Source organism: Wasmannia auropunctata, unplaced genomic scaffold (genome assembly GCF_000956235.1).
Source record: "Wasmannia auropunctata unplaced genomic scaffold, wasmannia.A_1.0 LD333505.1, whole genome shotgun sequence".
NCBI lineage: Eukaryota > Metazoa > Arthropoda > Insecta > Hymenoptera > Formicidae > Wasmannia > Wasmannia auropunctata.
Genome location: NW_012029385.1, coordinates 58,119 through 81,999, shown reverse-complemented (window position 1 = coordinate 81,999; position 23,881 = coordinate 58,119). Strand labels below are relative to the sequence as shown.

Here is a 23,881-nt window from a genome sequence, read left to right as displayed (position 1 = left end):
TTCGTGTTACTGCGTATTTCTGCAACAGATCAAGCCCCTTCGGCGGATTCGGAGGAATTTTGTTGCGGAGCCGGCTGTTGCGTTACGTGATAGAAAAAAATATGCAGCGAGCAGAGGACTTTTCGATAGAAACGCGATAGAAAAACGAGTAAGGGATTAGAAAAAAATATTACACTTACGGAATTTATCATGAGGACGACGCAAAGATAATATGCCAAACGCCGAGGAGCGTGCTGTTAATAATATTGAGAGTAGCGTTCCAACCTGTTACAAAGTGGAGCCTACGTTCTTAATGACGCGAACACGTGGTGAACGTAAGTTTCAGCTGTTCCAGGTGATACCGGGGACGTGTGTGTACGTGCACGGACCAACAAAGCGACCGAGCTGTTTGAAATCGCGTCGTCTCGCGATCGATGCAGCGCCCGATTGAAACGTCAATCTTTCAGATCTTATGCTTATTACTTTTCGTCGATTTACAATCTGATCAATCACTTCTGCATGGTCGGTCTGAAATTCTCGCGGGGTAATTCGACTTTTATGCAAGATCGCAGATCGATCGAGAAGAACCGAACATTCCAGAAGTTTCGCGTAAATCTTTCTATTGATAAAATAAAATTACGAAACATCAGTAAATTATATCAAAATTTTATTAATACAATTAATACGTCAGAATTTCAAATAAAGATGAGATTATATGTATATACCAAGGAATATTTCATTATTATTAACTGCTTATAATGCTGTATTTCGCAATTAATTATTTTAGAAATGTAATTAATTGTCGAGTCAATTTATAAATGTATAAACGATGAAATACTTTAAAGCTATCTAGACTATATTTTCGGTAATTTTCGGAAGGCTATCTTATTTACATATATACCTATTTGTAGGTGCATAATCAAACGCGACATGGCGAACAAAACGGGCATGTGTACGTTCCGCGATGCGTAAAATTACTGAGTAAACAGGGTTAAACACCTTAGTGAGATGACGGGGCAATCGTTGTCCCGCGGATTACGAGGCATTATTTATAAAACGCTAACAAAGAGAGAAAGAGAGGGCGTTTTTCGTTATGTAGCATGACAAATTGGTCGATGTTACACGATGAAAATAAATTTACCGGAAAATATGCATTAACTGTTATACGAAATATTATATCGTCAGTGCCTAGTATAATGGTTCAAGGAACAAATGCTTATAAACATTAGGCAGACATAACATTCGTTGTCTTATCTTTATTTGCTTATTTATATCGTTACTATTGAGCGGAATCAAAATACATACGAATTTCGTTTCGTATTATTATACATGGCTATATACGTATATATTTGTAAAAAATTGACAAGTAAATCGCCACACCGAAGTTTTTTTTAGACGTTGTGTATAATTCTGTGTATAATTTTAGTCAGAATTGCACACAAAATAAAATTCTATTTGTAATCTGTGTGCCATGTAATACAAAAATTTAAAGAATTAAAATATGTACCTGCACATATAAAAATATACATAAGTATATAAAAATACATAGCACATAATATTGAAAATGGAATTTTATCCTGAGATCTAAGGCGTATTATACAAATCGTCTAAGGCTTTATATTACATCTTTGTGCGCGTTGAATCTTGCACGTATATCGATCATTTGTAGGGTTTTCCAAAGTTTTCGCTTCGATAAATCACGTTTAATCCGGTGCTCCGTTAGAAAGCACGCGAGCTTTTCATCGATGGGACTCGATTGAAAGGAAGGAAGGAAAAGGAAGGAAGGAAGGAAGGAAGGAAGGAAAGAAAGAAGGAAGGAAGGAAGGAAGGAAGGAAAGAAGGAAGGAAGGAAGGCAGGCCGGTAGGGAGAGGCAGACAGAGGCCGGGCAGGACTTGTCCTACCGCGCGGCGAATATCTGTCATATTCGTCGTAAATCACACACGTATACGGCGGGCGAAGCGCAAACCGTCATCGTGGCCATCGTGCGCGTGTATAATCGTTAAGCGTTAATTTTAATCGTTCCTCTTCCCCCTCCCCTTCCCCGATGCCGAATGGCGGGATTTCTCCCCCGGGTCCTGACGGTGCGATCAGGCACCGTGATGTCCCCCTGTCTCCGATTGGTCGCCGGCCGCCTGTCTACCTACCTACCTACCTGGACGGAAGAGCAACCTGGACGGAACCTGGACGGTGCGGACCTGGGATGGAAGAAGGACGAGGGGCGATCGCGCGCGGCTACCCGCTACCGCGCGCGCGTCACATCGCCGTGAAAAGGAGAGCCGTAGGCGAAATCCTCAGGACAGCTGATACAATTTTGGCGGGCTCTCCGTGAAACGCGTGCGATCGGAATAATGCCGGGAGAGACTAAAAAAGGGAAAATCGGAGAGAGGGGAAGGGGGAGAGAGAGAGAGAGATGCATAAGGGACGCCGACGACAAGAGGAGAGGAAGAGGTAGACAGGGAAAGGGAGCGAGGGTGGGAGAGAGAAAGAAGAGGGCCTCGAGAAAAGGGACGAAAAGGAAGAAAGAGGGAGGTTCTCTTCGGCGTTCGGGGCCCCGGCCGTTGAGTCGTGTTGTGCATTGCCATCATCATCGTCGTCGTAGTCGTCGTCGTCACTGCCGTCGCTGCTGCTGCTCTCGCATTGCTGTTAAATAAGAATAAGCCCGGTCCCCCACTACTTGGGGCCCAAAACGAATAAAGGAGGCGGGACACCTGGCTGTGGTCGCAGTTTGCTCGAGGACCTCGCCGCCGCCGGTCAGCTTTTCGTCTACCAAAGAAGTCTCTCCCTTTCCGCTCCGAGTCTCGTCAGATCCTTGTTCGTCCTCTTAGCGCGTGCATTCCTAGATTTCTCCTAGTCTCCCGTAGTCTCTCGTAGTGTTGTGCAGTGGACATCGAGGAAGACTACGGAAAGCATCCCTGAGGAAGATTGACAATATAAAAAATTCGGAGAAAGATGAGACGCCGATACAAAGAGAAGAAAGGGAAACGGAGAGTGATCTATCGCGAGTGATGGACGACGATCTAACGACGCGCCCGATTTATTTCCTGCGTGTGACGCACCTCGATCGAGCGCGCCGCCCGGCACGTCACGTGCCGAAGAACATACGACGATCGAAGAGGAAGATGAAGATGAAGAGGAGGCATTGTGGTGCGAGGATCGAGAGCCGCGTCACGGCGGTTTGACACGGCGATGATCGACGTCGGCGGCGTCGATCCGCATCTCCGCATCTCTGCAACACACCGGACGCCGCGTGAGTGACCAGCGTGGAATTTCACCGGGAAGAGGAAGCGATACGGACGGCACACGAGAACGTGTTCGTTGCTGGCTAGGACCTATAGGTAAGGTTCGTGACGGTAAGGTTGATTTGATTTCATCATCATCATCATTTGATTGCTAGTGGGAAAAAAAAAGATAACACAAAATGACGAAAGATTGAAAGGATTCCGCGGTCGTTTCGATGATAGAATAGGATCGAAATTCGAAACTGAAAAACGGGGCCACGCGACAAAGGAATCAAAGGTCGACGTTAGTCAACGGCCGAAAGATACCCGAGGTCACATCGTCTCTCTCGATTGTTTTTATTTCACGGCGCGTTACTTATTCATTATTTTGATTTCTTGCGTTTGTTTTCCGACCTTGCGGAATCTCGAGGACGGATCGTGACCATCGTGCCGGGGGAAGAATTCGTGACGAGGGGATCGTGGTGGTGACTTTTCGCGGGAGAGAGAGAGAGAGAGGTACTCGGTCGCGAAATACCGGCGCGGCGTCGTCGTTCGCCAAAAGACGGGTGCTCGATATACGTGTATAGCGCGAGGTGCGAGACATTGTTTGCGTTACGCACGCACCGAGTGCCGCGATAGAGCTCGGGTTACACGTTACGGAGAAACGAGAAACGTCGCGGGCGATAAACAATAGAGCGTATTTACGCGCGGCGAATATCTGCGCGCCGCGTCCGTCTCCGCTCCCGAGAGCGGCGGCGTCGGCATCGGAAGTCGAGTTTCGAAGATATTACGTCATTGTTACGAGGAACCTTTAAAAAAAAAAAAAAGTAAATCGTACAAACGTCTCCCCGCTAGCATTTCAAATCCGTTGGTTTTTTCGAGAAGTTTCGTACGCTGCTTTTTGAAGAGAACGATTCTCTCGCGCGTGCATGTGCGCATGGTGTCTCTTTGTGCGTGCACGCGTATGTGTGGGTGTGTGTGTATGTGTGCGTGTATACGTATACACGAATTAGCGTGCCCCCGGTTTCTCGTTTCACAGAAATTCCGGCGGCGCGCGGGTATCCCTATTTCTCGGCCAAAGAGAGAGAGAGAGAGAGAAAGAAGAGGCCCTATTTCGAGGACCGGGCAACGCGAAGCGTCCGTGAACGACCTATGGTCCACGAGAGGCGACCTCGGGGCTACGATTTGTGATTCGAAGTAGACGCTAGATGTTAGAGGCTCTCCGATTTGGAGACTGACCGCCAAGGCCACGTCGGGGAGCCCCGTGCATGCGAGCGAGAAAAAGAAAGAGTGTGAGAGAAGAATATGAGGGGAAGGGAGGCACGCACGCACGCACGCGGCGTTCACGCATTTCTCGCCCCCATCAATGGGCGAACGCGTGTTACGCAGCGCGGCGTGCGTAATCTCTCGTGATTCCAACGAATTGCGCGTATCGCGAAACGGACGGACTTAGCGCGCGATTTCCGCCGGCCGATCGCTGAAGCAGAAAATTCGTCGTCAAGTTCATTCGCGCGCGCGTCTCGTCCGCGTAGCTTTTTGGGAATTGTGATTTTTTTACCAACCGATTTGCGGTACCGTCGACCTTTTGTTAACTCGAGCACTTGCGTGCATCACTCAGATTCCTCGATTTGCAAATTTTTAACTCGCGAATTTTATCCGAGAAAAGAATCGACGGAACGTGATATTTTAATTTCAATAATTTGAAATTTAAATAACTTAATTGTGTATTCTATATTTGTTATTTTTATTTAATTTATTGGTAAAAAGTTTTTGTTTTGCAATTTTAATTTAAAATCTACTTTTTTTAGAACGCTGCTGTTCTCGACACGTTTCCTTTTACGATAAATTTATCGATTGTAATTCCCCAAACCGACTGTACAAATGTTTTTGATTATCCCGCGTAGCTCTTTGCAGTTTTACATAAGAAAAAAATCTGCTAAGGAGCTCACTTAGAAATTACATCTTGTTCTTACAGCTTCCGGAGGAACGAGCCACGTGGTCGGGCGACGAGAGTTGCCTTCGACGGGTTCGGCCCTGGGCTTCGACTCGCACGATCCTGCATCGCAAATTGGAGCGGAATGACTACCGTCGAGTCGAAAAGTATATATCGTCGTCGGTGTTCGGCCGATTCGTCGGCGCCCCGGAGACCGAACGACGCTACAATGTTGCATAAAAGATAGGTCGAGATATGTGTCAATATTCAATGGGAATATATTTCACAATATTGCACTAGTCCCGGCCTATCGGGATGCATTATATTTCGTCGAGGAGCGAAACAAAGGGGAAACCGATGGGCGGACAGGTGGGAAAAGGAGAGAGAGAGGAAGAGTGGGAGAGAACGCTATTTGGGAGGAATTTGCCTCCTCGAGAATAGCCGCGTTCGCGGTAGAAGATCTTTCGAGGCTCGGGCAGGTGGAGATGGGGGCAATATTTGTGAATAGTTAAAATCCAAATTGCACTCGTCCCGGCCTGCTGGATCTCCTCGACATATCGACGTGTTGGCCGATTTCCGATAAGGGTCTTGATAGAAAAGCATATCCGGTGAAACCAGATCTCGGTAGTTTTTTTTTTTACATTAATTCGCAACACCGGAAAGTCGTGAGTACCGGTTTGTAAATTTAGTCAGTTTCACTTTCGAGATTCGAAGAGATTTTTTACACTATAACATTTTATGGTATTAATACACGGGATGTCTTATTGATTTTTATTGTTGTAATATGTATGTTATACAACGCAATGTTTTAATTTTCCAATTGTAGCAACATTGATTATCATTATTGTTATTGTCTTAATGTTAACTACGTAATTCTTTCAATTCATGTTTAAGCTACACAGATGTAAAAACAAAGAATGCCTTTTGTATTTTGTAAAAGTGACATTACTGCATAAAGATAGAAAACAATAAAGATTCAATAAAATCACGTACAATCGCCTCGAATATGAAATCACTGTTTATCTTCCTACAATCTCCTCCAATTTTCCTTTATGTGACCAATTTCAAGAAGATAAAATTATTCGAATATTTCAGAGTAACTTTTTAAATCGAGCGAGAAAATTACGAGATCTTTATGAGAAAAATTACTCTAGCTACCTGTTTAAATGATCGCAAAAGCCAGAGCGTTGTCGATGGAAATGTAACAGATTTGTAATTGGAACATTTCGCAAATAATAATAATATATATGCACATGGCATCGTGTTGCGTGCGACTCTTCGCGAGAAAGACAGCATTTTTTTCTCCAGGATGTTCGGCGTTCCCGCGCATTTCCGGTCGATTCGGGAGCGAGGTAGACGACAGCGTGTTTCCGTCACCTTGTGAGGCGCGGTTATTAACGATCGCACACGAATTCGGAAGGAAGAAAAGGTAGAAAGAAAGAAGAGAGAGAGAGAAGGAGAGGAAGCCGCGCATCCTTTTGTGCGGTACCGCGCTCACGTAACCGTTCCATCCGAAACAGTCACACGGCATAGGAAGGAAGAAGGCAGGAAAAAAAAGGAGGGACGGAGAGGGCAAGGGAAACGGATTTCTCCCCAACAGGATCGCCCGCTTACCGCGGGCCCGAATTCGCAAGCTCGCCGGGATTTGGACTTGGGTTTCCTGCTCTCGAGAGAAGAGCTGTGCGCTCTATATACACAGTATATTTCTTTCGCTTCGTTTCCTTTTCTCTCTCTCTCTCTCTCTCTTTCTGATTTCCTATTTCTCGCCCTGTTTTCTTCGTGTAGAGACGCCACGTGTAAAACGTACCCCTATGGAACGCGAAGCGCGTGTTTCACAATTCTCTCTGGATGGTGCGCGGAGGCGCACAAAGAAAAAGGCGGAAAAAAAAGGAAGAGGAAAAACCCGCTATCAAAGGACGAGGGGCGGCCGTGAAGAGCGGAGAGGGGCGGCGGGAGGGTTACGTTACGTTCGATCGAACAAGGAAACACAATAAAAGTAGTGAGGGCTGCCCGTGGAAGCGGTGCGGAGGGACGCGAATCCTGTTTTTCAGTCCTGACGCCTTCTCCGTCTCGCTCCCGCGAACGGGACGGGACGAAAGCGCGTGTATACGCGCGCTGCGCGACGCGCAAAAGCATCCCTCTCTTTAAGGAGAGTCCCACGGTTTGAAATAAAACACCTGGCTTCTCGCCCGCCCGCCCGCCCGTCCGTCCGTCCGCGTGCATGCTTGCATGTATGCGTACGCGTGCACGCGTGTACGTACATGGGTGCACGCGTCTTGTGCCCTGCACGTTTCAGACACACGTACACGTCGTTGAAGCTCTAGCTGCCTGTAGTGAAAAGGGAAAATACATTTTCACCCTACCGCGATTGTGCCGCGACGCCGAGCGTGCTCGATGAATGAATTCGAAAAAATTTCGGGCAATTGTAAGATCGATAAAATTACATCTGAATTAATTTCGCGAAGTGTTTCAACAAGTGAGTTGAAACCATAAAACACTTTGCGTGCGTGTTTATATATGTTACTGCCAAATTCACAACAGAAAATTATGATAACATACGAGTCGAGATAAATTATAATAAGTGATATTAGTAAAAGAAAATCATTTGGTTATCTTACATATTTCATAAGTCACAGAGAAATCTTTTACGATATAAAAGAAAAAATAAGTAGCAATTCTGCACATGTGAATATCATAATTCTTAAAATTTGAATACTTAAACATCCGAATCGTCAATTAAAATGTATCAAAGTATAAAATATCCTAAAATATCTAACACCAGTATAAAATACTGTGTCAAAGTTTGCTAAGCGAATTCATATCTGTTGCCTGAAAAAAAAAAAAGGTTTCTCTTTGCTCCCCGCGTTGATGTGCATAGGGCCCAGAATAAGGTACAGCGCGTTCTCACGAAGAAGAGGGAGTTCTCTCTCATTCTATCGCTCTCTTTTACACATTTTCTCTCTCTCTCTCTCTCTCTTTTTCTCTGTCTCTCGTCTCCCGTTCTCTCCGGCCTGAGACTGGTTCCCTCCGGGCTTCCTTACGAACTTTATTGAATTCTTTGTAATATGCCAAAGGGTCCACCGTGCGTAACCGTGAACGCCGTGCTCTCGCGCGCGCCATTCATATGCTAAACAAATAAATTCGTTGAAAGAAACGAATCTCTATCTACCATTCTTCCTCTCTCTCTTCGTATGTTCCTTTTCCCCGAGAGAGGAGAGCAGCTGCCCGAGAGCGGCAGAGTACCTTCGCCGTTAAAAACCAAGGAGAGGATGATACCTTGAGCTATTTAATGAAGAAGGGTGCAAGATGTACCCTCTGCTTGGCGATGATGGTGGCAGCGATGGTGGTGGTGGTGGTGGCGGTGGTGGTGGTGGTGATGGGTGATGGTAGTGGTGACGATCGGTGGTGAGGCCAGCTGCTGCTAAAACGAAGGAACAATGCGTTAGCCGATGACGCACTATTCCGTGCAAGCGCGTCCGTAAGTGGGTCATCGGGCATTCTATAATATAATGCAGTGGGAATTTAATTTTTTTTTCTCTATCGGGATTAATTTTCGTGTCACTGTAACGTGTTAATCCCTTCGTAGTTAAGTATCATCAACAAACGTCTCGCAAACGTCTTTTGGTTCTATATTCAAAAGATCTGTAATCCGCGCCAGGTTTTAGGATATATGATTTCTTTATTTTGATATGTATTAATGTATGTTTTTAATTTATATTTTATATATGTATGCATTTTTATTTCTTTTCAAATGTGCTTGGGTATTCTACACAATATAATTCATCGTCTCTAAAATTTAATTCTCTTTGTCATGTATCAATTAATTAAAGATTGTAATAATTCTATCCATATCCATTAGCAAATAAAATTATTACTCAATACAAATAGTTAATCATCGATTGAATGATTGAATTAATCGGAGTTTGATCGAAAAATTGAATCTCTTACAATATTATAAAATCACTACGTGGCAGAAAAGCACAGGGAGCACCCTGAGCACGTTATATGTGATACACATTCCCATTATAAGAGGTGAAGCCTGCGGATAGGCAACCGACCAGATGTCCCATTGCGCTACGAGAGATTGACGTAAACCGGCCGGGGTTGATCCGCGTCGATACTTGTAAATGCATTACAGGCCAGGTGGAACTGTAACATATATCACGCAATTGGTGCACAGAGATGTATATCGAGCTGCATATTCTTATATATATTCCATTATGTTGCACCGCGCGATAAATATATGTATTATAATATGTATGTACATACATGGAATCTGCGTGTTTTTTTTTTCTTGAGATTGAAACTTGATTCACACTGACGGAATTTCGTCATTATTTTAATACTTCATTTTTTGACGTTTTTAAAGAAAATATTGAAACTGGTCTTTTATCATCCATTTGCATAAAATTAAATTAAAAAACTATATACATACGTGCAAATTTAAAAAAACTGCTTATTGAGGGACATTATTTAATTCGAGATAAACATCTGCTGTTTGTTGATCTTCTGGAGTAGCGCGATAAAAAAATCGATGAAAAATCTGATCAACTCAATCAGAATTATCTTTTTATTTCGTTAAGAACACAATTGTTTTATTGTTTGACACATGTGGGAAGAGAAAAATTAGATAGGTAAATTGCTGATTTGTCGGAGAGCTCATTATTCGTTACACAACTTACAAGTCCTACAACATGCGGTGTCGCGTTAATCCTAACCTAACCTAATCTTACGATCGCTCGTCGATCTCTAATGACTTAACCTCAAATCTTGTGGCTGTAAAGTTTGAGAAGAGAAAGATATAGAAAGGATTAATTTCCTTCGTTTTCACAAATTGGCATCATGAATTCTTTGGCAAGGATTTCGCGTAGGTACGTAACGAATTACGATTCAGTTAACTTATGTACGTAGATCAATTAATGTTTTGAGGTCAGATTTCGTTATACACATACCGAAGATACGACGAGAGTATTCGAAATAACCTGGAAATATTGAAAAGTAAATTTGGAAATTCAATAATTGGTCATTGTTTAGTTTAGCAATAATTTCATATTTTGCACGATTTAATTTCCATTCATAATAAATGTTTTTTATTATTTAATCGAATATCTGGTGATTTATTTGAGAGCATAATACATTTGTTTTTTAAACAGTTTTGAAAGGATACTCAAGGATGAATGAATAATTCTATAATTTTATTTTGTATTTTAAACATTTACAGAAAATTGTGCCAGGAGTTGATGATACGGTTGCAATCGACAGCCACAACGCCAACCTCGTCCTCGGATATTCATATTCCAAACAGGATAGAACGCGGTCCGACAGATATTCTTAAGGTAAATAATGTTACACTTTTATTTAATAGCTGAAAGTAAGAACAGATTTACTGGAATGATGCTTCTACAAATGTTTCATATGATTTGTCTTGTAGGCTTTGGAAAGTACAATATCTAGGGATTATATGGCGCCACATTATAAGTTTCATGACGATCCTTACTTGACGCCGCAGTCAATCTTGCTCAAACGCACGTACGCTTTGGCGAAGGAGTCTGGAAAGAAGGCTGCAATGTGGATTCGTGAAGAACACCGCGATTTATTTCAGCATAAAGTAGCAGAACCTGAAATTAAGGTAGTTATATTACAAATAATGTCATTAATCAAGCATTATGTCTATATCGAATTGTCTATTGCCAATTTTTATATAATATCCCATTTTTGATTATCAATTCGCAAATTCAGTTAACATGTCGTACCATAATCTACTTCTTTTGTAGGCATTCGTACCGCCTCCCATTTACACAGAGGAAAGTAAAGTGACAGAAGAAACATTATTGTATGAGATATCAAATGGTCATGTTGCCAATTCTATCGCGATATATGATTTGTTAAAAGGTGAGATAACAGTATCAACGAAACAGGCACTCTTAGAATTGTTGTGCTTTTATAATAATATTGAAAAGATCAACGACGAATTACTGGAATCTAATTGGTATAAATTGAATCGTCAGAGTAAAAAGAACAAATGGATGTGAGTATGAAAGTTGAATATATCACCTTTTCTTTGTCAATATGTATTTTCCTTAACTCTTAAAATAATACTTTGTATTTTGTTGCGATTTACAGAAATTATCCTCAAATCGATGTACTGTTCGGATTTCTGAAAGAACAAGAACCCACAGTAGCAGCGGCTGCATATACTGCGATGATATGTGGTTTGGCTAAACATTTCAGTGTAAGATAATTCTTAAATTAGTCATAAGTGCAATTTGATTAAAAGGAAATACGTAAAGACGCGCTAACAAAAAGAAAAAAGAAAAATTAGAGTCAATCTGACGAGCTTTATAATAAATATATGTTTTAATCCAAGATTAGGACCTTCTTCGGGATGTTAGAAAGTAAAAATGGTCAAATGATGTTTAATTCGATGATCATCGAATACCGCAGTCAAATTTTATGTATTATTCACATCCTGTCAACTATATTCTTTGGTTCTTATTGCCTAATTTTCTTTTTTCTTATTGTATATCTTAGAGCTTTGTTATTATAAATTTCAATAAAAATTTGATTTTTCAGCCGGAAAAGGCTTGGTACTTGTATGATGAAAGTCAAGGAAAAAGTATACCGTTATCCATTGATGGATACAATGCTATAATATCGATGGCACCAGAGCTAAAAGAAAAGGATAAATCAAAATCATTGATAATGGACATATACAGAGCAATGGCTGCAAACGGGATCACTCCAAACATACAAACTTTTAATGGCGTTCTTAATGTAGCAACTACTATGAAATCGAATCAAACAGCTCTAGATTTTACATGCAACATACTCGCCGATATCAAGAAATTTGAATTGAAGCCGTCGTTAACTACATATTATTATCTACTGCGAATTTTAAGTAGATTCGGTAATTATATATTTTCTTATCCAACGAAGATTTTCATGTATGTTCACGTATTGTGTATTTCACGAATGTTATTTTACGGGTTTGTTCGCTGAAACAGGTGACGCATCGTATAGCAGCTTTATGAAAATCTTAGAGTCTTTGAAAAAGGAGACCCTTACTATGCAAAATGAGAAGGATTTACATTTCTTCGTTACCGCGATGGAAATGGCATCTTATCAGTTCTGTAATCGTGAAGCAGGTGAAATGGTGAACGAGCTTCTTCTCACCGGTGAAAATTACAAGTTCATCGGTGACAATTTTAAAGTAAGTTCCTTAAATCCTTAACACACATTAGCACTTTGTCCAGAAAATTCTGAAATAATTTTGCTTTTTGTGTAATTAATAATAAAATATACATGAAAGGGTGGAATTAATATTATTCCCTTTAAAAGCTTTTAATTTCAATGAATACTTTTAATGGCATTATTTGGACAGGATTTATGATACTTGCTGAGAGTTAAAATGCACTTAAAAGTAATTATTCTTTAAATGCATTTTAAAGTAGTTATTTGAGATACAAAATTTATTATACATTATGCTGGGTTATTCTGCAATCCTATTCTCGAAATTACATTCATTTAATTATATATTTTGTATTATGCATTTGGTATAAGCTCATACTTTCATTCAGGAACATACGTATTACCGAATGTATTTGGAGTTAATTTTGGCAACGGAAGAAATTGAGACATTCTTCAAGCTCTACAGCAAGTTTGTACCTCACGTGACTATACCGGAACCTGCCGTGATGGGTACTATATTGGAAGCTCTTAAATTACATCCCGCGGAGACCGCCACGCAATATATACCAAAACTCTGGTCGCACATGATCATGTTCGGTCATCTGGACAGGGAAGAGTTATTGGAGAATATATTGCACTTGATGAGCGTACATTGTAAACCCGCACCTGATTCTCCGTTAAATACGCAATTTGCAGAGATGGCGCTTACTGTCTGGGATCATATACAAGTAATTAAAATCACTTTTTTAATTATACAGGATGCCCTACAACTTGCATTTAACAACAGATTCTCCGGCAAATTTGGAATAAGTTTTTCCTTAGCACAAGTGTTAATATATTAATATCTTTCGAGTTATGCGCGATTGAAGAAGAAAGACCAAATCTGTCGTTAAAATTAAAGTCTCTAATTATGGGATTTTATTTTCGAGACCAAATTGATATATGAATATTATAATAATATACAATGAATGATTATATCATATTTTTTAACACAGACTCAGAATACTAAAAGGGTAAGGCACTTCTTGGTGTCCAACACAGTGGCGGGCAATATTATAATGTTGCTGCTACGTGGAAATAATTTTGACAAAGCAGTAGAAATTATATCGTCATTGGTCCGTTCGCCGCACTTAATTAAAAATAACGACACCCTTGCCACGGAGCATATAAACGAAATATTCGAACTGTGTTTAGCACAAGCACACGTGCCGGCAATTTTCGTAAGTGTACATTCTTTTTACGTTAGATATATCGGTATCAATTGTTTTGCTAAACATCGTTCGCTTCCAGACACTCCTGGAATACGTCACTGTCCACAATCTAGACGGAGCCGGAGAAATGGCTGGAAAGTTGTACAAAACCGTATCCCTTACCTCCAACCAGAAAAATATATTAGCCAGCTTAGTGGGTAACGATGTTCTCCAATTACAGATCTCCGATGAGAATTAGTTCTTCGAAAAAAAATTTGTATTATAAAATATAGAAAATATAGAAATCTTTTTAAAAATATATTTTTGTATTATATGTTCTCTCTAAATTGAACAAAACTGTAACATATCAATTTGAAAGAAAGCTCTCTATTATCATTATTTCATATATCGCGCGACGAACCCGCGCCGCGTTTTGAAGATTCAAAGCGGGGAATCTAAACGATGAGGCATATGATTGACATGTATCAATGTCCTTGTCTCGTTAGAGCTGGGGGGGCGTAAATTATTAATGAATTAAGTCAGTAACGGTGGGAGGCAGCAAACCCTCCGACCGCTCCAGCCGCTCAAATACTCATTTCCTGCGTCAGTCGGCACAACTCTCTGGTCTATCGTGAAGTATAGGATGTTAAAGTCGGTACCATCCGAAAAAATCAAGAAGGCATCATCGGAATCATCGTCGTAGAGATTGAAGTTTCCGACAGATCAGAATGATGGATAACAGCGGCGATAGTAGCAATAGACTCATGCTCGACGAGATCCGTGAATTAATTACCGAGGACGAGCCTAACGTGGAGATTGATAGTTTAGAAGAAGAACCGGGATCGGGAAGAGGAGATAACTATACTTCGATGTTGTATCGGATCCGAGCGAAGGGACTCAAGCTATTGGAAAACGAAGAATACATTAATTACGAGTGTGCCATCATTTACAAGATACTGCCGGAATCCAAGAAACGTCGTGAGGCGTTTAAGAGCGAGTTACTGTTCAGGAATGAAGTCGTTTTTTACAAACATGTGTGGCCCGCGCTGAACAGGCTGCAGTCGAGCGGCAGAAGAGTGTTCAGCGGGGTACCCAAGATATATGCCGCTAGAGCCGATCTTATTGCCATGGAAGATTTGAGAGATAGAGGCTTTAAGATGGCAGATAGACGGAAAGGATTAGAAGTGGAAAATCTGGAGCAGGTGTTGAAGGCTCTAGCGGGCTTTCACGCTCTTAGCTTGACATTAAAGGAATCCAGGTAAGTATCTAGTCTTTAATTATAATTGTAGACATATATTAGTTGGGATAATTTGAGTTAATTAACCAGATTTTTTTTTAGAAAATTAGACTAGATGTAGAGAATCGCTACAATTAAAAATATTAATAATCATAAAAATATAAAATTAAAAAAAAAATTTTTTTGTACATGTAAATTATTCTGTTTTGCTCATCTCCTGGTTCAAATATAAAAAGATGTTACTCTTTAAAGGCCGGAAGAGTTCGCAAATTTAACGAATCCGGAACATGATCAAGGTATAAAAGAAACGTTATTTCGACGAGATAACGAAGATTGGTACCGTCAGTATTATCGCGTGGCCGTGAATAACGCCATCATGATGGTGTCCGAAGCGCTTCCCTCGCACATGGACTACAGAAGACAGGAGGTAATGACAAAGTTGCAAGCTTTCCTAAACGAGGATGTATTTTTTCGCACTATGAGCGAACTCGTCTCCGCGCAAGGACCTCTCTCCGTATTTTGTCACGGTGATTGTTGGACCAACAATTTCCTCTTTCAGGATGAACCAAGCTCAGATACAGAGGTGAATCTTTTATTTTATAAGTAAATTAGAAAAGCGCAATACACATTGCATGTTGGATAATATCTACAATAAAAGGTCGCATTTAATAAAAGATGATTAAGATGAAAATCATCTTTGTTTTTTTTTTTTAGATTCTTTACGCGAGATAACGAAACGAGAAACCACTCTTTTGTTGTTCCATACATTTTTATTATATAAATTTATAAGATTCTTATATGATTCAAATGTTTCATCCATTTGCGATCTTATTAAAAAGACTCTGGTTTAGCGAAAGTGATCACACCTAGACTTGGTAGCCGGTCGCAAAGATTCTTGCATTATGTATAATTGCATTCTGAATTCAAAGATTCTTGTATTACATTTAATTAAGATAAATACCGTCCGACACCGACTCAACTTTTGGAAAAGTCGTAACTTAAAATTACATAATTACATGCTCGAAAGTAAAAAAAAAATTCAGAAAGATATGTAATATGTATAACGTAAAATAACACATTTTATACACTTGTACTTAATTCTCTTTCAACCACTTAGCTTTCCATTCACGTTGGATAGAACAAAATTTCAAGCAGTTATTTCATTAAAAATACAAATAGCGCCAGATGTACGATGCAAGAATATTTACCCCGCGTTACGATCTATAAATCACATTCGAGACTGACATTGTTGGCTGTCGCGAATGTGAGATGCGTTTCACTGCGAAAACCTCACAGACTTGATTTTTAATACTGTGCTTCTGCAGGCCGTTTATCTAGTCGATTTTCAACTGACGCGGGTCGGTTCACTCGCTCTTGATCTTGCAAACTTGCTATACTGCTGCACAAGTGGTGTTGTTAGGCGGGCTTACATGACACAGCTTCTTCAGCACTATCATTCTCATCTGATGTCCTCCTTGCGCGTCCTAAATCCGGAACAGCCGCCGAAAGATCCATCTGTCATGTGGGAATTGTAAGTAAAATGTCACGAGATTCAGTCGTGTATGCGTAAAGTGTCGTCTACAATGCGACTTAAGACTTAAGATTTAAAAAAAATTGAACAATCACAGTCGATTATTCATCTCATGTGAGAAGAATAATCGATTGTAAATCGATTATCAATTTTCTTAAATCTTAAGTCTTACTGTAGACGCCGCATAACTATAATAAATTCACTATTTATACTTTAAAAGTAATTTATCGTTTAATCATTCTGTGATATTTGCTACTTTAAGTTTAAAAGTATAGACTTAGAATGGTTTTGACTACCTTTTCGATTATATTGTCGTCTACTCAACGATTATAGACTAAAGGAAGAGATGCGGAGATGCGGACGTTTCGGATTGGGATTGGCATTGGACATTCTACCGATTAGCACGTGCGCCAGTCACGAAGCACCGAATCTGTATGAAACGAGTAGTACGGAAACTAGCGAGGAGAAACACAATACCGCAGAAGCACCGCCACCCGGCGGCGCCGAATGCGCCCGACTCATGACTGATTTAGTGTTGGAACTGATAGACAATGAGGCTTTGTAGATCAGATGTCACATTAATCGACAATAATATATATAATAATGATGTATATCAAATGTGTATGTCTTTCATAATACTTGTAACATATTATAAAAAAAAAAATAGTGATACAAAATTCGTTTCGCGAAAAATTTTCCTTTTCTTTACATACACATGTATGAAGAAAATTTTTTCCTATAGATAAAATCTAATACATGCGTCCATGTAATAGAAATCAAAAATACAGAGAAACTTCTGCAAACTATTATATTTTATTGCTTCCTTCGAGGCACGAAAATGTCTTGAAACGATGCAAAATTACTTTGTACATGTAATTCGCATAGAAACAATTGTAAATTTGAGACAAATAATCATCGAATAAAAACGAGGAAAAGGATTTAAGAAACGAAGTTAATAATATGTATATCATGTAATCTATAAAAGTTTATGATTGTGACTTAACTATTTAAAGATTCAAACTCACGAAAGAGTTATGTCTGCTGCGGCGGCGTGTGCGGTGGCGGCTGTTGCTGCGGCTGAGCCTGCGGACTTGGCGGTTGTTGCTGCTGCTGCTGCGCACCGGGTGGTTGCCAAGGTGGATGTTGTTGATTCTGTTGCTGCTGCTGCTGCTGTTGTTGCTGTTGTTCCTGAGCCAATCGTTGATGGGCCTGCTGTCGTGCTCTGAATTCGGCCGCCTTCAATTGCTCGAGATGGAACTGCTGCCGCTCGGTGATGAGCTGCTGCCGCTGATATTCAAGACCCTCGCGTTCGCGCTCCATCGTGGTTTCCAATTCCTCGAAGTGACGTAGCTTGATTTCCAGCTTTTTCATCTGTGTCTCGACTAGTAGCGCGACCAATGACTTGATCTTACGTTCCTCCACAGCTGCTAAGTGTTTAGCTTTAACAGCTGCGGCCGCTAGCGCTGCCGCCGCCGCGGATTGAAGCTGAGCATCCCTTACAACCTGTGAAAAAAAATTAATCTTAAATCCATGGTATTGAACTAATTATTTACAAATTTTGATATTCCCTTCTATATCATATGTAAATCAATTCACACGTGATATTTACTTTATCCTTCTTCTCCTTCGCTTCAGCAGCCTCTGGATCAGTGATAGACTTTGCGTCCTCTTCGTTCTCTTTCGACTCGTCCTCTTTCTTCGTGACATCTACCTGAGATGGTTCGACTTCCATAGCGTCTTTAGGTTTGTCTTGTTCCTCTTTCTTCGCTTCGGGAGTCGGCGCTGTGGAATGAGGAGAGCTAGCCGCACCTGTTGGCCCGGATGGGGTCGTTGTTGAGGTAGAAGCCGACGTGTCGTCGGGCGGTTCAGGTGGTCCTGTACCGGCGATGCCTGATTGTGCCAATCCCGCCGCTGGATCAAATTTACCTGTATAAAAATAAAAAAAAAGTAATTAATACTTATTTTCTACAACTAATATATGCATTGCTTTAAAAATAAGCCACTTTCTGATTTTATAATATATACAGTTAGAAGAATTACCGTCGGAATTAGCACTAGCTTGAACGTTTCTTATATGCTGATCCATTAAGGCAGATGGTACTTGATCCTTTATCGCGGCGAACTCTTCCATAGCTGCCTTTGCCGCGCTCGCGGCTACCCTAGGATCCACGACCGATGCAAGGAAGGCGACCGTACTCATAACAGGATTACCGGCTTTTGAGAACGGTACCGGTTGGTAAGCCAACGGACCCAATCCTTCGGGTCCGCCTTCTTCCAGATATGGATCCTCTATAGGTAAACGCAAGAAGTGCAAGATACACTCGTCTTGCGTCCTCGAGCCCACGTGTTCGCACACTTTGTTCCAATCGTCCTTGTGCAATTCCAATCCTTCCAATAGTAGAAGTGTCTCCTGTTCTGTCCAATCGCGCGTGGCACCCGCCGCTTGTTTGTTCTTCAGGACTGCCGGTTTTCTCGAATATTGATCGATTTTCAGACCGAAGTTTGCCATCGCGCCCGCCGAAGCTTTCTCCTCGGCGCCCAAAGAACCCGTCACGCTCGGTGGTTTCTTCTCTAAATCGAGCAACATCTTTGCAGCGGATGGCTGCGGCGTTTTCGGCGGATTTGGATTGACTGGTGCCAAACCAGACGGCGTGTCCGATAAAACATGGAAATGCGATGTCGGTGGAGGTCCCATTGGTGTTGGTCTAGATTCTGCGTCTACTTGATAGTTAATGAGTCCCCACTGCTCTAAAAACGCGTGTACACGCATAATTGCGCATACATCCCCGGCTAAATTTCGCCTGTAAAAAAATTTTATATAAGTACATAAAGAAAACTATCTTCTATTTTTTTTTACATTTAACAATAAACGAGTAATAATTTTTAACATGTACAAATATTAATAAATTAGACATATTACCTGCAAGCGGTCGATGTAATATATTCCGTTGGATTTAATCGATAAGTGTCGATCATAAAATTTCGGTAAGCAAGATAAATTTCCGGAGTCTTGGATTTGTTTTTACCATTGAAGAATTCTGACAAAGCCCGCTTCTCTATGGTATGAATTGAATTATAGTCAAACCAGGCGGAGTAACTAGGAACAACGATGTGATGCGTTTGCTCCGTCACATTGTCTTCCGGTTCATCGCCTTTACCACCTTCACCTCTTTCTTTACTAGTGTCTCTTTCTTCTCTATCTTGGCCACCTTGAGAGCTTCCTTTGTCTCCTATGAAATATCGACATTTTTTCTTTTTAGTTTAGTGAGTTAAATTAATAGATAACTTGAAAACGTTTTTATTAATCTGATGTCGCCAGTGTATATCACGATATTACATCACCGGTCTAGATTTCATTATCTAGATTGTTTGGACGTACCTTCCATTTGTTCATCAAGATCGGTCAAGTTGCCAGACTTGAGAGGTTGAAGCTCACTGTCTTGCTTTTTACTACCGGTAGACGTCAACGTGGAGTTACCCGTTGTTGCATTACCCTGGCCTGTGATCGGTGGATTCGTGGGCGTAGCAACCACCTCGACAATACGAGGTTCGGCGGGCGGATCCTCCATTCCCTGAGTCAGATCTTCCTCTTCCTCGCCGCCACGAGATTTCTTTGGGGCCGTCGCCGATGACGCGGAAGAGGCGCTTTGGATACCTGACGGTGCTCTGCTACTAAAAACGGCAACGTACGAATTCGAGGATGAGTCAAAGTCGTGCTTGAAACTTGGAATTTGCCGTCGGAAATATCCGTACCTCTTACGCTTGCCGAGTTTCGGAGGTGGGCTGGGTGATCGTTTCCTCTTGGGTTTCTTCGCGGGCGGCGGATGAGACGGCTGTGCCATTAAATCCTCCACCGAAAGCCTGTATTTGTGTACTTTCTTCTGACCGTTGTCATCTACTTCATAGTCTTCCTCGTTCATCCACTCATTATATTGATCCAAGTCTAACGCCCATGTAGTCGATACTTTATACACTGATCTAGAAATAGATTACAATATTTAACATATTAATTTAGCATTTATACATAAATTAAATATGTATGACATAATATTATACGTAAATTAAATGTGTATGACATAATATTATACGTAAATATAATACAAGTAGAAATATTTTGCCAGCAATGCTTTCAACATATTATATCGATCAACAGTGTCAATTAACTTCAATTGTTAATCTCTTGATACAATTGACTTTTATCAGTTAATTTACATTAAAAATTATCAAATGTCTAAGCACCTTGAATTCGTGTTTGTGTAAGTCCCTTCGGGATAATCCCATGGAAGATCCACTGACAACCAGGAATCGTAACTGTCTGGAAAGTAGTACCAATGAATTAGAACCGATCGGTCGCGTCTCATGCAGGGTCGTGCGTATTCCTCTTCCAACGGATCTACTTGAGGATAGATAATATGTGTAGCATCCGCCTCATTCTCCACGACCGTCCCCTGATGCTTTCTAATTACATCTTTTATTTTCGTAGCTGTATTCTTGTCGATATCCGGTCTCACGAAAATACTTGGTACAGTCATACATCTATTCTGTATTAAAGCACGTTCCACCGCCATCAGCATGTCCACCGTACGATCCATACGGGACCCTGACTGTAATAACAATAATACACTAATTAGTGAGAAGCTTCATGCTTACCCAATTTTTATAATTTTTAAAAAAGCAGATTTGATGTTATGTAAGGAAAAATATTTCTCTGCAAAGAATATGTATAAAAGGAGTATTAAGCAATTACTTTTCCACCAGGAAAATCGAAACGCCGCCATCCTTGTTCCTGCTTATAACGGTAAGCGGTAGCTAATATGTGACACACACCACCGCCAGGCTTAAAATCCAGGAAGCATTTCAACTGTAAAAATTTAACTAATGAATTTAACTAATTCAGATGTAACAACATTAATTTTGTTGATTGCTTAATATATATTTTACATACTGGAAGCCTAGTCATAGGTGGCTTTGACACATTTTTCCCAAGATTATCCTCTTGAAATTGCAGAATTTGTACCAGCAACGTCGCTAAGATCTTATTAGTGGGCGGATCCGTTTGTACATACTATAAGAAACCACAAAAAAAATTATGAAACAAACATGCTTGCATAATATAAAACCAAAAGTTAATAAAAATTTCTATATAATTATTACTCTCGTTTTATAATCACATGAATATTTTGTCGATGCCGTTGCTTATTATTTTCTCATGTCAAGCTATATATACACGTATGCGTGTGTGTATGTATGTGTAACACACACACATACATGTTACAGAAAGTGTAAAATTTTTGATAATTATGTATATTTATTATAAATGTACATAATTACCAATTTTACACATTTTCACTGTACAAGTACACATTATAAACGATATAAATAAACAGTTATAAACACTAATAAATTTCACGAATATGTACAGTCATCGGGATGATTTTCGCGTCCGCGTCAGTATATGCCGAAAGACATATTGGCGCATCGCGAGAATATTCGTGAAATTTTTCTCTCTCGGGAAAATTTATCTCTAAACGACACCGATCACCGACGCGGAGAGTTGTGATCGGCGATAGCGCGTGCCGCGAGAAAGAGGAAGCGAAAGCCCGCACGCAGACACCGCGCGACGAGTTGACGACGCCGGGTGGTATCCATGTTCGCACGGGAACGAGCGTACCTTCTTGCAGTTCTTGAGAAGCCACTGCTTAACACCATCGAGCTGGGTGAGAATCTCCGGCGCCTCGAAGAACTTGGCGTTGGGTCCGCCGTCCTTTTTCGGGCCTAGCGACAGCATCTTTCATAGATTCCCGACGACGAAAAACGCAACGATCCCGGATCACGAAGCAACGCGCCGAGCGCAAACATGACACGCCTCTGAAGTTGGCTGTGGATGCACTGGGCGCACGTCCATCGCGGCGAGAAGCGCTCGTATCGACTGTACCGCGGCGGCGTGGCGTGTGCGGTATCAATTACGTCACGGCGGAATTCCAGGTCGACGGGTGCACGACGATTCTACAGCATTGTGACACCTGCTTTACTAAATGCAAATTCGAAATAAATATTGGAAAATGTTAACTCGATTCGTGAACCGCGATGGGTTGGCAGACGCGTCCTAAAACATGGCCGTCATTCGAATAATCGGTCCAACAGACGTGAACTTAGCCGCTATTCGCATATGTATATATATTTTATATATATATATATATATATATATATATATAGAGAGAGAGAGAGAGAGAGAGAGAAGCTGACGCGGTTTTGAACTAATTGAATTTCCCCACCAAAATAAAAAGTTCGAGCAACGACGTATGGAAAAATGTTAGCGGAAAAACTATAATGATAAGGAAATCGACCAATCATAAATCGAGAATTATTGAAAACGTTAAGCGTCGCGTCCTGTGCGGGAGGCATAAGATGGCCATCTTAAAAACTTTCGATTGTGATTGGTCAATTCGTTTGCTGCCACTTCCTGCTACGTTTTATCGTATGTCGTGGTTCTTTTACGAGTGACTTCAATCAAACTCTAATTAATTTAATTAGTAATTAATTCAACCGAAATCGCTTAAAACAAAATTTTTGATTATTTTATTTGTTATTTTTAATCCAACCTCTTTATCCATAGGTTGAACAAAACAATAATTCCATTTATATTCAATAAAATAATACATATATTAATTATAATTAATAAATTAATTATAGGTCTGTTCGTATTGCTTATTGCACTTTTTGCACTTTTGCACTTTTATTAATTTATTTCAATTCAAGTGCAAAATTTTGACATTTCAAGCAATATTGGTTGCGTTCCGCAAAGCGCATCATGCGCAAGATTTATCTTTTTATCTTTGTTTAACATTTGGTGAACAACAAGGATACCATGATACATCATGCGCATGATGCGCTTTGCGGAACGCAGCCATTAATGATTATAATTTATTACAATTTAATTGGTTTGATTGAAATTACCAAGCTCTGGTATTTTTTAGGAACATTTTCGCCGAGTTATCGATTTGTGTAGCGGACACCCTATTATAGGGTGTGTTAATTCAGATTCTCACTCGAATGCTTCTCAACTATCGTTTTATCCTTGTTTAACATTCAGTGAATAATAAAGAAAACATGATACCTAAACGGTACTTGAGCGGGAATCTGAACGCACCTTTAGTTCACGACTACCATTTGCAGCGCGACGCATATAATCTACGGTGAGAAGTATATACACATAATATAATATAATATATATACGTCGCGATCGATCTGCTAGTCGACGCTCGAGAAATAAACTTCGGCGAAGCGAGAGAATAAATGTCGACTAACCGCGCTAACCTTGAGAGGAACAAAGCCTATTTTTAATTACAGGCTCGTTCCTTCGTTCGTCTTTACGTCACGTCGAGAGAGTCATATGAAGATCATACGCGATGATCCGTTTGCATCACATTTTTCTTCTTGCATTCGAAAGAAAAACGCGCCGCGTGCAGGTTTCACGAGGCGTAAAAGATATACACACATATGTATACATATATATGGTATCTTGTCATGTCTGCATTATAAGTGGAATATGTCTTATAAATTTTCTATACGTTATATAAAATAAACACATTTTTAAAAATAAC

General features: G+C 40.6%; 3 protein-coding genes and 2 long non-coding RNA genes across 10 annotated transcripts; 3 read left to right on the top strand and 2 right to left on the bottom strand.

Annotated features, from left to right (window-relative positions):
- Positions 1-2,516: 2,516 nt before the first annotated feature.
- On the top strand, positions 2,517-6,143 carry LOC105459846. 2 transcript variants are annotated; one of them, XR_975735.1, is made up of 2 exons: positions 2,517-3,315; positions 5,174-6,143. It is a non-coding gene; the product is annotated as an uncharacterized LOC105459846 (long non-coding RNA). The 2 variants fall into 2 exon arrangements; XR_975734.1 differs by having other exon boundaries at positions 2,517-3,330.
- A 1,265-nt stretch (positions 6,144-7,408) lies between these two features.
- LOC105459841 lies at positions 7,409-9,489 on the bottom strand. The gene is made up of 4 exons (XR_975733.1): positions 9,401-9,489; positions 9,080-9,280; positions 8,408-8,549; positions 7,409-8,258 (listed from the first exon to the last, which is right to left on the bottom strand). It is a non-coding gene; the product is annotated as an uncharacterized LOC105459841 (long non-coding RNA).
- Positions 9,490-9,641: 152 nt separating this feature from the next.
- Positions 9,642-13,828, top strand: LOC105459842 (protein PTCD3 homolog, mitochondrial). Of its 3 annotated transcripts, none has more exons than XM_011706153.1 (11): positions 9,642-10,002; positions 10,066-10,129; positions 10,353-10,467; positions 10,563-10,760; positions 10,906-11,159; positions 11,255-11,363; positions 11,705-12,038; positions 12,136-12,341; positions 12,709-13,047; positions 13,315-13,539; positions 13,610-13,828. In XM_011706153.1, exons 3-11 carry the CDS (start codon positions 10,372-10,374, stop codon positions 13,766-13,768), a joined length of 1,920 nt encoding a protein of 639 aa, XP_011704455.1. In that variant the 5' UTR covers positions 9,642-10,002; positions 10,066-10,129; positions 10,353-10,371; the 3' UTR covers positions 13,769-13,828. The 3 variants fall into 3 exon arrangements, with proteins under 3 accessions (XP_011704455.1, XP_011704454.1, XP_011704453.1); XM_011706152.1 differs by having other exon boundaries at positions 10,043-10,129; XM_011706151.1 differs by lacking the exon at positions 10,066-10,129.
- Positions 13,829-13,913: 85 nt separating this feature from the next.
- On the top strand, positions 13,914-17,220 carry LOC105459843. The gene is made up of 4 exons (XM_011706154.1): positions 13,914-14,767; positions 14,999-15,329; positions 16,072-16,277; positions 16,611-17,220. The coding sequence occupies exons 1-4, from the start codon at positions 14,238-14,240 to the stop codon at positions 16,840-16,842; spliced, it is 1,299 nt and encodes a 432-aa protein (XP_011704456.1). The 5' UTR covers positions 13,914-14,237; the 3' UTR covers positions 16,843-17,220.
- On the bottom strand, positions 16,173-22,416 carry LOC105459845 (SWI/SNF complex subunit SMARCC2). Of its 3 annotated transcripts, none has more exons than XM_011706156.1 (11): positions 21,949-22,416; positions 21,223-21,342; positions 21,025-21,138; positions 20,517-20,881; positions 20,031-20,255; positions 19,657-19,949; positions 19,198-19,507; positions 18,318-19,078; positions 17,887-18,203; positions 17,282-17,780; positions 16,173-16,261 (listed from the first exon to the last, which is right to left on the bottom strand). In XM_011706156.1, the coding sequence occupies exons 1-10, from the start codon at positions 22,063-22,065 to the stop codon at positions 17,310-17,312; spliced, it is 3,093 nt and encodes a 1,030-aa protein (XP_011704458.1). In that variant the 5' UTR covers positions 22,066-22,416; the 3' UTR covers positions 16,173-16,261; positions 17,282-17,309. The 3 variants fall into 3 exon arrangements, with proteins under 3 accessions (XP_011704458.1, XP_011704457.1, XP_011704459.1); XM_011706155.1 differs by having other exon boundaries at positions 17,303-17,780; positions 21,949-22,415; XM_011706157.1 differs by lacking the exon at positions 16,173-16,261 and adding an exon at positions 16,621-16,707 and having other exon boundaries at positions 17,303-17,780.
- Positions 22,417-23,881: the final 1,465 nt, after the last annotated feature.

Bases quoted from the DNA above. Each gene is read 5' to 3' on its own strand.
- LOC105459845 (XM_011706156.1), bottom strand. From the start codon at position 22,065: ATGCTGTCGCTAGGCCCGAAAAAGGACGGCGGACCCAACGCCAAGTTC. The intron at 20,256-20,516 runs GTGCTTAGACAT...ATCTATTTCTAG, and splicing joins TACACAAACACGAATTCAAG to ATCAGTGTATAAAGTATCGA. The intron at 19,950-20,030 runs GTACGGATATTT...TGCCGTTTTTAG, and splicing joins AAACTCGGCAAGCGTAAGAG to TAGCAGAGCACCGTCAGGTA.
- LOC105459843 (XM_011706154.1), top strand. From the start codon at position 14,238: ATGATGGATAACAGCGGCGATAGTAGCAATAGACTCATGCTCGACGAG. The intron at 14,768-14,998 runs GTAAGTATCTAG...TACTCTTTAAAG, and splicing joins TTGACATTAAAGGAATCCAG to GCCGGAAGAGTTCGCAAATT. The intron at 16,278-16,610 runs GTAAGTAAAATG...CAACGATTATAG, and splicing joins CCATCTGTCATGTGGGAATT to ACTAAAGGAAGAGATGCGGA.
- LOC105459842 (XM_011706151.1), top strand. From the start codon at position 9,974: ATGAATTCTTTGGCAAGGATTTCGCGTAG. The intron at 12,039-12,135 runs GTAATTATATAT...TCGCTGAAACAG, and splicing joins GCGAATTTTAAGTAGATTCG to GTGACGCATCGTATAGCAGC. The intron at 13,540-13,609 runs GTAAGTGTACAT...GTTCGCTTCCAG, and splicing joins CACACGTGCCGGCAATTTTC to ACACTCCTGGAATACGTCAC.